The 13,117-nt window shown below is 31.5% G+C and overlaps 1 protein-coding gene across 3 annotated transcripts; it reads right to left on the minus strand.

The window, feature by feature from the left end:
* Positions 1-356: 356 nt before the first annotated feature.
* Positions 357-4,743, minus strand: LOC114738726 (ATP synthase subunit d, mitochondrial). Of its 3 annotated transcripts, none has more exons than XM_028926787.1 (6): positions 4,518-4,743; positions 1,842-1,923; positions 1,303-1,367; positions 1,120-1,206; positions 936-1,042; positions 357-577 (listed from the first exon to the last, which is right to left on the minus strand). In XM_028926787.1, exons 1-5 carry the CDS (start codon positions 4,686-4,688, stop codon positions 941-943), a joined length of 507 nt encoding a protein of 168 aa, XP_028782620.1. In that variant the 5' UTR covers positions 4,689-4,743; the 3' UTR covers positions 357-577; positions 936-940. The 3 variants fall into 3 exon arrangements, with proteins under 3 accessions (XP_028782620.1, XP_028782619.1, XP_028782618.1); XM_028926786.1 differs by lacking the exon at positions 357-577 and adding an exon at positions 663-837; XM_028926785.1 differs by lacking the exon at positions 357-577 and having other exon boundaries at positions 663-1,042.
* Between the last annotated feature and the right edge of the window lie 8,374 nt (positions 4,744-13,117).

Consider the following 13,117-nt stretch of genomic DNA (forward strand, 5'->3'; position numbering starts at 1 on the left):
TAATACCTGCTGGTTAAAGAGTGACATTATAATGACTTTAATACTTGAGGAATACCATTGCTCCGGTGAAAAGTTTACAATATTGAAGGTAAAATAATATATATTATAATATTTTAATAAGTTTTGACAATTGACTTTTAAATAACAATACATTTTTGTAAAAAAAAAATTTATAATTTTCAGTCTTTTTCTGTTATTTTCCTAATATTATTTATTTGTTCTCATGAAATAATTGAACAATAGGAGGCTAATGTCGGGGGGCAAAAACAGGACTAATGGACAAATGGGCAAAGTATAGCATCAAATTTTAACTTCATGATCTTCCTAGCATCAAATAGTGTAGAAACAGCTGCAAATTATGCGCACTTGGAAATTTCTGAACTTCATTCATTTTAAAATAACAATAAACTGACATTATAACCCCACACCCATTTCTGTCCAAATGAGAATTGAAGTTCTGTTTTTCCCAAATAAATTACAATTTCAAACAATAAACGCTCTTATTTCCCACGACAATATGATAATCCCGCCCAGGTTTCTCATCCAAATTGTGGCCACAAATTCGTATCTTGCTGTCCTCTGTGTAAAACGAGTATCAATGCTTCTCCACAGTCGAGAAAAATGGGAGTACGGGTACATATTTAGCAGAAGCAAGGCAGACATTAGAATCTTCATACAGGCAACAAATTTTATTAAGGAATCGGTAACGCGTCATTTTCCTTGAAATGGTGCATGTGAAAATCATAATACACATCATTTTCTCTTAAGTAAAGCTCCACAAAAATTCCAACAACTCAGAAATTGGTCATTTGAAGAAGCCTTAAGATTGAAAGAGCACTGCATTACAAAGAAATTGATTGAAGTCACTAGAATTATTAATGAACCAGCAAGGAAGACAGCAATTTCTGATGTTTTGCTGCTTTCTTAAAATTTACCGAAATTAATAACCCCAGTAATCATTCCTGATCTCATCATCAAACTTCTTCTTCAGCTCAGGATGCTTTTCAAAGTACTCATCGGCGGTCATAGTAGCAATCTTTTTCTGCAATCATAAATTATTGTATTAGAGACATTTCATTGCTGAGAAGGGGATAAAACTCAAAAGTGATTTCAATTTACCTTCAACTCCTGTACTTCAACAATCTCCTTCTCCAGTCGCTCAGACTCCTTTAGAGATTTCTCCTCTGCTTCCTTAAGTTCCACTAACTACATCCGCAAAGCACGAGTATGTTATTAAGATGTTATGTATTTGAACGAGTACTTAACCAGGAAATGAGCTTAGGATGTGACAACAGTACTCACTAGTGCATCGAATTTGGGCTTATATTGAGGAGTTACATTGTCAACATACTTGGGGATCTCAATGCCTGCAAAGAGTCAGAAACGGAAAAATTAAAAATATATAAAGACAAAACAGATGACTATGGTTGGGGAGATCCAAGAGCACACTGCACAATTTGAATTTATAAAAAGGCTTTCACCCATTGCCAGCTTAAAGACAAGGGTTTGACGGCAAAATCCATTCCATCTAATCAGTCAAAGTAGGAATTGTACAAGGTTTAGAGTTTATATCGGCATTCTTCCACATATTATAAAATTTCAACAAAAAAACATAACACCAGGGGGATAAAAAGCGCTGGAGTTAACAACCCAGTCTGACACCATAAAAAAATAATATACCAAGGGAACTTTTCTATATCAGCAATATTCCCCATATTAAAAATTTCACAAATAAAATATAACACAAAAAATGCACCGGGGTTATGTCAGCTACCTATTCTGACACCACATGAAAAAACTGAAGGGATCAAGGTTCAACCAGCGAAGAACTCTGAACTTACTTTCGTAATGCTCCTTGTACATATCCACCAGGCGTGAGCCAATATTTTTTCTGTAGTGATCCCAGTTTATGGGTTCAGGCTCCTGCATGATGTGAAAATGAAGAAGCAACAATGAGGATCCAAGTAATCAGTTGTACAAAGTATATGTGAAAGCCTCTGACTAATTTGCATGATCACTTTCGGTAGCAAGTTGATGGAAAATGGGAAGAGAATGAGATAAATACAAGAAACAATACTTTAATTAGGATTAGGATTATGAGCTAAAATTTTAATTGCCTTTATTTTATTTTGAACAGAAATGACCAGTTCAATTATTTTTACGAGGATTAAAATTTAATATCATTTTTTTATTCTAACATATTACAAGTAATCATTGATGGCAAAAAAAAAAAATCATTAATAGAAGTTATCTTATAATGTCTATAGTTGTACGAGGGTTGAACTAGCCTATGATTTGATAATAAAGTTTTCAGGTTCTCTAGAAGTTCCCTTGATTCCTTCTCCCCTTCATTTTTCTCTGCATCTCCCAATTTCTTCATTCCTCCTCCTGTTTCTATATTGTTGCAACATCTTTATATCACAAGCTCTCATTTATAAATGTAAGAGATGTAAGCTCCCTTGTTCCATGAAATGTTCTTAGATTAACACTATTCAAGGAAAAACTATGCAGAGGAAATTTTAAGGAAAAACCTTTATTTATTTTTACATATGCAGAAAAATTGCAAGAGTTGCCCTAAAAAAATTATAAAACTTCTATGCGATCTATATAAAATCAATAAGATCTAGATTGCCTTAGTTGGATCATGTGATCCCACTCAATTAGGACTGATGGTCTAGCCTCCAGAACAGGGCATTCTAGTTGAGGGATTTTGAAATCCCCAAACTGAGACCTATAGCCAGGTCATCTGCCCATTCAATGTTCTCTCTTTCAGCACCAACCTTCGGAGTCTTCATCTTGTTCTCAAATCTTTATCTTCCTCCATTCAAAATTTCCAACTCCAATATTTCTTACTTTCAACATTGTCCCTATCTTGCAGTTACTATTGGGTTTGACAATGATAGTAGTGATTTCAATGGCAATGAGATCATGGAAGATGAGGATGATTCAGAAAAACTTGACAACAGAAGGAGTCCTGAGTGTCTAAATTTATTTATTGTCATCTTGTGAAATGTCACATTTATGACCTATGATTTGGTTAGCATATGGATACAGTCACTTCAGTGACTAAGCAGTTTTCGTTAACGAGGCTGTGGGTTCAGCAACTTATGACCTGTTTAGCTGAAGTATAATGAGGTTTAGCTTGTGATATGCTTATCCAAGAAGTTATGTCGCACCATATAATATTTACATCTGACGTATCTGATTTGGTGATCTTTCCTTCGAATCTTGATGTTTACGGCTACCACACTTAGATTTGACCCAAGGGATGGAAATTGAGAAACCATATATTCTCTACATATAAATTGAATCCTCTTTCAGTGACAGTTATGTCGCACCATATAATATTTACATCTGACATATTTGATTTCGTGATCTTTCATTCCAATCTTGATATTCACGGCTACCACACTTAGATTTGACCCAACGGATGGAAATTGAGAAACCATATATTCTCTACATATAAATTGAATCCTCTTTCAGTGACAGTTATGTCGCACCATATAATATTTACATCTGACATATTTGATTTCGTGATCTTTCATTCCAATCTTGATATTCACGGCTACCACACTTAGATTTGACCCAACGGATGGAAATTGAGAAACCATATATTCTCTAAATATAAATTGAATCAAATATTTCGAATTCTGGACATAACCACCCCAATTTAATCAGCTAAACTGAATACTTGACGTAACTTGCCAAAGTAAATAGCTTTCCCCCAATTCTTGTATAATCAATTCAATTAAAAACGTATGGAGAACGGAAATTATCTCTTGAAAGGAGCGTAGGACATTATAATTTTCCAATATCAGGATTTTAAAGATTCTGCTCAACCAAATTGTAAAATGAACATTAACTCCAATATTTTTGCCCTAACTCCCTAATCGCATATTTGATTAATAGAGAAGGAAATTCAAGCTCTATTTAGATCCCCTGACAAACACCCAACCCACAAGGCTAACACTAAAGAAACCTTGCCCAGCCAAATAAGTACAGTGAAAGGAAGTTTCAAAACTTTATTTTCTGTTCACTAAAAGCCGCAGTCCAAACTGAGAAGAAATTTGAGTGTGCCCACTGCCCAGCAATGCCAGTTTTTCCAGCTTTTAGGTGTCTAAGTTCAATTCCAAACTTCAATTTTCTTCCACCCTCAAATTACCCAAAAAATCAGACATAAAATGGTATATTCACCGAATTAAAGTAACCAAAGCTTGTTCAGTTTCAAGGCCCTCGTTCCGTTAACGCACATTCTCAAGCCCTCTTCACCATGAACCCAATTGAACTCTCGGAAGACGTAAACAACAGATCGAAAGCCATTCTGGGAACTAAACCGCACCGCTCAATCGGAAATTTTCCGAAATGAATAGGCTCACTTACCAAATCGTAAACTTGATAATATCCGTCTTTACAAGTACATAATCATATCTCATAGGAGAAATAAGAGAGATCTAGCGAAGAAAGAAGCACCAATCAGGATAAATAACATTTAACAGGAGGAGAAGAAAAGATCGAACCTGGCTAAATTTGGTTTGGAGAGCATGGTTAACCTCGTCGAAAGCGCGACGAAGTGTAGCAAACTCTCTGCGAGCCTCATCGGAGACGAGGAGCGCGGCCATTCCATCCCAATCAATGGTCCTCCCTGCCTTGAACGCTACATCGGCGACCTTCTTCACCGTTCCGCTCATTTTTTCCGATTTTCTGTTCTCCCAAACACAATTTCCTCTACGCCACCAAGAAGAAGAACCAGCTTCGGTCTGAGAAAAGCCTATGCCCTTAACGCCTCTGTGTGATGGGCCGGGCTTGATCGAAGTTCGCAGGTGTCGAGTTGGGCCAGCCCATTTAAGGAATTGTTCCCCTCATAACGCAGCCCAACTCAGTCATTGGACCTAAGCCCATTGGTTATGGAAAGAAAAACGGGCCATTTTATCAAAAAAGAGAACGGGCCATGACTATTGGGTCGAAAACGTTGCTATAGATCCAAAACAAAACCTTACAGTGGGAAAAGATCCTTTGTTTTGAAGGCCGAATAATAATAATTAAAAAAGTAAGAAGTTTTATTTTTTAGCAAAAGAAGTTTTAATTAATTGGAAGTTATTTCTCAAATACAAAAGCATACCTGTGAGAAGCGTCAGGGAAGCCAATATTGACATTCGACGGCCAGCAAGGAGGCTAGTCCCTCCTCTGTCTCTTTCAATATACTGTTCTTATTCCCAAATTCCCCATCTTCTCCGGAAAATAATAATAATAATAATTCCTCAATCTTCATTTTTTTTTAAAAAAGAAATATTCAATATTATCTTATAGTGGTATTATTGAGTAATTAAACTGGAGGTAAGGCTCTATATTTTTTTGTTTCTCCCTTTGCCTTATTTCCACTCCTCTTTTTAATATATTATTATCTTATAATCGACAATATTTTTTTACCAGATATAAAATAAACAATATTGAGTTAATTGAAAGTAATATTTTTCAACGTAATTTATTTTTACTCATAATGTTTGAACTCTCTACTTTGCTGAAAGATAATCAAATTACATTCACATGGTCCATATAACAATTCTGGACATTTTGTGGTATCAAATTTGGACAGTTTAAGATTGAGTTATTGTCATGTACTACCTCCGGTCCTAATTATAAGAACCAAAATATAAGAGATAGAGTGGATTGGGGTCTTATATTTAGGACCAAAATAAAAGTCAAACAGGATCTTATATTAAGAATTGGAGGTAGTATATTTTTATTTTAGTATTACATTTCTCTCAAAATAATGTTTTATATGATCTCACAAAAATAGGAGTCAGAAATCAAACTAACAACATTGGATTTTAGATTTAAGAAACCTGCCATACTAGATAGATGATTGAGTTCTTGGATAATTTGTTGCGCATCTGTTAATAATTTGCCTAATTAAACAGAGGGAACATATTTTATATTCATATGTTGATTCATAATGATTCATAAGAATTATGTAACTGATTTGAAAAAAATTAAAAAAAATATATAAGAGACAAAATAGATTAAAATATTATATTTAGGATCGAATTGAATCTCTAACTAGCTTTTATATTTATAACTAGAAGTAATATTATAATTTTAGATTGATTTGATTAATTGGTCAATTTAGAGGCTAGGGTCTATTCTTCATTGGTTCTCTAAGTTTAACCTTCTTAATAAATTTTTCATGCTAGGAAAAATTTGTACTTTTAATAATACTTTCTTCCAGGTCAACAAATTCATTCATGGACAGCTAATAAAAGATTAAAAGTACTTAATAAAAGTACATAAGATGACCTAACATTTAGCTAGCATAAAGTATAAACCACTAAGTTATAGCACATACAATTATTGTTAGAAAAAATTACTCACAACTATCAGATTAAAAAAATTAAACATGAAGAGCCCTGAAAACTATATTTCTCATAAGCCAAATTTGCATATTTATAAGTAAAATTTAACAATTTATGTACATGAGTCAAATTTTTATATTTACAAATCAAGTTGCATTTCTTATAAACTAAATTTTTCCTTATACCTGAGATTGATAATTATTTTTTTCTTATTATTATTTAAATATGTCAGACTGAAGCACCAATTACCTCGTTAATGTTTTCAACATGCCAACACAGATCCGTTCTTGTTTAACATTGGATGGTGAAAAATTATGGATATCTCACTTAATGCATTCGCATATCTGAATAATCCAATACAAACTATTTTTAAAAAAATAATCCCATACCCTTATTATAAGATTTAATTAAAATTTTAATTTAGTTTTAAATATAAAAGCTTAATCTATTTTATCTTTTATATTTATTTTGTAAAACCTATATTTATTTATTTTACTCCTAAATAATTTCTATGGTGATTGAAAGAATTATTACAACACAAATGATTAATAGAAATATTTTCAGAAAGACAACGCCTATTTATTATAAATAACTAAATTAACTTCTTCTTTTTTAAATTTTTATAAATTAATAATCTAACTCTTATTTTAATAATATATAAACAATACGCGGCCGACAACTAGAAAGCAAGTCACAATTGGCTAGATTTTAGAGATGGTAAATGAATATGAACTGGGGGATCGATGATATTAAAAGTGATGGATACATTTCCGCGTCCATCTTTTCATAATTAAATGTTATATTGAATAAAAAGACATTAAAAATTTTGACAACTTTATATATTTACAGAAATAGTGGTTGGAATTCTGTATCATTTGAGATACTAATAATGTTAAGGTTATAAGACTTAAAAAAAACTTTAGATAATTAAAAAAATAGAGCTAAAATTATATATAAAATTAATATATTTTTGCTTTAAATTTTTATGTAACACGTGAGAACTGACTTAGTTATTAAAGGAAAATAAATATAGGATCGTGATCAACCATGTATTAAAAAAAAATAAATCGAAGCTTTTGATGAGTTTACAACGACTCAAACAAATTAAAGTAGAAGCACTACTTATTTGACGGGGAAGATGGTGACAAGACGTGGAGATATAACTAACAATATAATTTCAAACACATAAAACGTCTACATTCATTTATAAAGTCACCCCCTTGCTTGGAAAAAAAATAAATGTGTTTCTCACGTAGGTTGTCTTATTTTAAAATCCACACAGTATTACAACATGATTGCACTATTCCTTAAACTCTTCGGATATTTCAAGGGTTTCACACTAGCAAACGAGTTGGCATGCATGAACATGGGAATATGAGAAGCCAGGGATGAGCGTGGAGACTGCTTTATTATAAAGCCAGCTTAAAGACAAAGGAGGAAAGCAATAGGGTAAAGTCAACTATGGTTAATTGTTTTCGTATTAAAACAGTTTTTTTCAGATGAAACTAATCAGACTACCCTCAAATCACATTGAATTTGAGGCTAATTTCTTTCAGACGAGAGCGGTTAATTAGGGAATAGTCTTCCCAACATTCAGAGAAAAGTAAAACAATAATGTTACCTCTTGTTCTTGATATAAGAATTTGTTTAACTTTTATTTTGGTCTTAAATATAAGACCATAATCCACTTTGTCCCTCATATTTATCTTTTTTTTCTCAAGATAGTTCTTATAATAATAGTAATTCTAGCCAATACACTTGATTAATAAAGATATTTTAAAAAAGGCAACATTTATTTACTATTTATTACATCATTTATTTGTAATACACTAATAAATAAGTATTGTTTTTCATAAAATATATATCTTTGCTACACTACAAATGAGGTCTTATAATTAGAACTGAAAGTAGTATTACAAATAACTAATTTAACTAATTTTCTAAATCTACTCAAATTAGTTAACTAGCCCTGCTTGTATTGTGGACTGAAGATAGTGGATAAAAGGTTGTAGTGCTTCATTACAATAGTTAAGGAAGTAAAGAATATATCAAACCCAATTTGTAAGTACCACCGACTTAAATAACAATGCAAAACATAAACCAATTGAAAATTATCACCAATTAGAATAAGACCGTATCTCATGAGACAAAAATAAATAATTAAAGTTAGTAGAATAAAATTTCAGAGTTATACTCAAATGAAACCTGACTTTTTAGGCCAAGAAGGAACCCCGTCAAGCTTCAAACTATAATAAGTCCAAGTATTGTTAAAACTTAAAAGCATTCCATTAAAAACGACGATAAAAGTCGTTAAAAAGAGCGACTGGCAATTAGGTCAGGGCGTGATGATAGCTAGCAACAAGCACGCGCAGAGAATAATAACTCCTCTCCAGTGGGTGTTTGACGTTAGGGTGGCTGTGCCGCATCTTAGTTGTCATAAGTCGACGTCGTTTTCAAAGTCATATTTCCTGTCCGGGGTGTCAACTGTCTTGACTTACGACGCCGTACTGATGGGGCCGCAGACTCACGATCTCCCCTAGTGCGTTCTAGATTAATCCTCAAGGAACACCACTCAATGTTCCTATTCATATCTCCATTTTGTGACTTCTCAACACGGCAGTTTTCTGAAATACATTTTATTTGGCCATAAATATAAAAATTAATTAGAATTTTTATGTTGGTAACTCAATTCATTTTGTCCTTCACATCTATAAATTTTCTTCCAAATTATTATTATTATTATTGATTGTATATATTAAAAATTGGTTTTCATAAAGATTAAATGTGTTAAAAGAACTAATATATACAATTTTTTATAAATAACTAAATTAACTGATTTTTTTAATTATTTTAAATTAATTATCTAAGTCTTATTATTTAGGGTTAGACGAAGTAGCATATATGAATGATGTCAAGAGTATAACATGAGTTAGAATTAATTTATTGGTCTTTATGATCAAGTTGAAGTTTTTGATGCATTTGCCGTGAATATTCGTAATTCTGATGATAAGAAAGCTTTGAAAATTATTGTTAACGGATTATATTGAAGACGCAACGGGAACTAGACAATGGCAGATATTAATAATGATAGATAGTTTTTTACCAACCTAATATCATCTCTTCTGGTTCTTGTCTTATTTATAAGGTAAAAACAAAAAAAAAAAATTTCTCGATTTTATTTATACGTCATTAAATTTTTAGTATGAATATAATATTTTATTCTTTATTTATTATAGTATAGATACTTTTTTTTTTAATGTGTATATATTAAATACGAATAAAGTTGAAAGTTATTATATTTTAAGAAAGAGTTAGTATAGTTTAAGATTTTTTTTTTATTCTATACAAAATATACTGAAAATACTTTATAACTAGAAGAAGAGAGTATGATTTAAGGGCTGTTGTTGGTTGTTTTTGTGGTGGTCAAAACAAGCTTATTGTATTATTTACTTTCATGGGTAAACTTTATTTCAATGGTGCCATAAAAGGATCGAGTACAAAATTAGTATTGCAAAATCTGAGGTAAATACGTTAATTATTAATGTTACAAATTATGAAAAAGTTGACTGTTGAAGCTGGCTTTTTGGTTTTCACTTTAGTAGTTTTTTTCACTATACATTTTGATGGCGGCCTCGCCCAGTTCAAGTGTTGAATGGTTCTTCCCTTAGGACGCTATGTGGTCAAATCTAACATGATAACATATATATACCATTCTTGGTATTTCAGCTTTTAAGTTTTAACTAATCATGCTTTTAAGACCAAACAATAACAGCCGTATTCAGCAAACGCGTAGATTAAATATAACTTTAATTAAGTTTCGAACATATATATATTTATCTATGATCATATAATGTTAAATTTGAGTATTGTTGAGTTTATATAATTAGATATAACTTTGTAATATTTTCTTCCCCACAAAATCTCACTTTTTAACATGAGGATTTTGTTGGCTAGTAATTTAGCGTGCCGTTTATGTGATTGTCCAAAAAAATTTACTAGCATATATCTCTATAAGCTTTTTTTTTTTTTGAGTTACAATATCTGTTCGATTTTAATGAGCTTTGATTTTCAAGATCCAAATCATCTAATCTTTTTTCACCAAAAAGGTTAAGCATTTTTACGACCAATTCAATGATGGGTCTAATGTTCAACATTAGTCTTAAGTTTAAACGTTGTAATAATGGCCATTTGACTATTGATATAATATAATATTACATCCGATCCTTAATATAAGATCTTGTTTGACTTTTATTTTAATTCTAAATATAAGATCGCAATCCACTTTGTCTCGCATATTTATGTATTTTTTTCTCAAAGTAATCCTTCTAACAATGGTAGTTCTAGCCAATACATTTGATTAGTAAGGATATTTTAAGAAAGACAACACCTATTTGTTACAAATAACTAACTTAACTTCTTTCCTTAATCTCCTCAAATTAGTCAACTAACTCTTATAATTAGGACCAGAGGTAGTAGCAGTGAAAAACTGATTAACTAACTTAGTTAATGCTAATGTATATGGAATCTAATCAATTTATACATCTAGTTCGGGCCTAACTAAAATACATTAGTTAGAAACCAAATAAAGAATTAATTATTCATTAAAAACATTATTCACTATTAGAATGTTCATACTGTGGGCAAACAAGTTTCATCAGGGGTGGGAGATACAGCCTAAATTAATTAGTATTTAAATATCAACCTGGTAACACTACGCATGTTCAACTTCAAGATAGGATATTCATTTATCATCTGAATTCAATGATTCTACCACCTCTTTTTGAATAGTTTAATAATAATAATAATAATAATAATAATAATAATATACCAGTAAAAGCTAGTATATATAAAAGATTATCCCAGTTTAGGCCTTATTCAGGTTCAAAGCCTACCAACATACAAATGTGCTAATAATATTCAAGTCATAGTTTATATTCTCACTTTCAAGTCTATTATATTACCATATTGAATGTAATGAGTGCATTGTACAAATTCATGTCTATTTCTTGACTTTGAATTCTTCAAGCGGTTGCGCCACTTTTGGATCACTTTGAAACTCCATCCGTATTTGAAGGGACTTTAGGACATTCTACAAGACTTATAATTTTAAGTCCAGTTTTTCTTAAATATGTGTGTGTGTGTGTGTATCTAAATTCTTCAATAAAAATATGCATATAATAAATATCTAAGGAATTTTTATTTAAGCTAGTATATATTGTGTGAGTAATGAAAGTGTGTATTGGGGGCGCTGGGGGGCGTATTAGAACAGTTAAGATTTTATAATGTTTTGGATTGCGTTGCAAGATTTTGTTTAATTAAATTAAAGTGTAAGTAATATTAAAGCATAATTATTTGAACTTCCTAATTATGTTTTGCTTTTGATAAAATTGGCAAGAAGGGAGAGGCACTTCATTTTTACCAAACGAGAGTCATTAATATGTGCAATGGGCACCTAAAGAGGACTAATCTGGAGCTTTAATATTACAAGCCTAAGCTGCAAATATGATTTTATATAGTGATTATAACATAACTACTTAATTATAGCTCTTGGATGTACGCCAAAATTCCTTAACACGTGCCTATCAACCGAGAACTTGAAGTTTGAATACAATTTAAAAGGAATTATGTTAAATTAAACTATCCAAATGTGAGTGGATTCGACTTAGTATGAAATGATTCATAAATTCGATCATTAAGATTTCAAGTTAAAGATGTGATGTGATTAATTCTTTATTGTTCATTTGTTCTCTAACTTTGTTTAATTTGGGCTATCGCTCTTCATTCCATCTTTGTTCATTCAAATCCTCATAACTGATGATATGATTATTTGTGTTAAAATAATAATTAGTTATTTGTGTTAATTCACATTGGCTAGTTTTGTTTTGTCTTTAAGTCTAGCTCTTAGAAACTAGAACGAAGATATAATTAGTCCCGTATTATCTTGCCAACACTACTTAAGAGCATGATCAAATGTGTGTGCGCGCACGCGCGCTCACTAGAAGCCAAATAGTTTTATGGATTTTTCAATGGTGAAGTCTTGTAAATATCTTAATTTCAGAACAAATTACTTATATACACTATATATATATATATATATTCTTCCTTTATTTATTGCACAAAACAAGGTGATGAATAAGTATGCAGTCCATTGTAAAGAGACTTGGGAGGTCAAAATAAGTAGAAATACAGGCGTTGAGGTTGTTGCCCTGCAAGACTGCCATGCATGGAGAGTCATATGGTGACCCAAAAATAGGGTCCAAACCCATGAGCATGTGACTGCCATAGACTATATGCACATGTCCTAACTTAGACATAAACTATAGGGGTGTGAATAAGATGCCAAAAATGTCAAAATTCATTTTGTCTTCTTTTATTTGTAATTTAATTAATTCATTGACTAAATCCAACAATTGATGAAACAAATCTCCACAACTTTCAACTAATTTGGTCTCAAGCTTCTATCAAGTTTGGGCAGGAGAAAACTACCTTAGAAACATCTTTTGTATTCATATTGAAGACAAAATAGTCGTTGATAGAGTTTTATGACTTCTATGACGTCGTGCGATCCAATAGGCAATCACATCTGACGGGATAAGACTTTATTGTTGTATGTATTGATTTGAAATCAAGTTATCATGCCAATAATAGTTTATCACCGCAGATATGATGATCTCGCCACTAAGTAATTTGTAAGTATTTCTATAAATGTTCTATAAGCCTGAGGATATACCCTATCCTTGGTAAGTCTCAAAAATCCAACTCACCTA

This window comes from Neltuma alba, unplaced genomic scaffold (assembly GCF_004799145.2).
Source record: "Neltuma alba isolate B1F8T4 unplaced genomic scaffold, ASM479914v2 tig00013670_pilon, whole genome shotgun sequence".
NCBI classification, from domain to species: Eukaryota; Viridiplantae; Streptophyta; class Magnoliopsida; order Fabales; family Fabaceae; genus Neltuma; species Neltuma alba.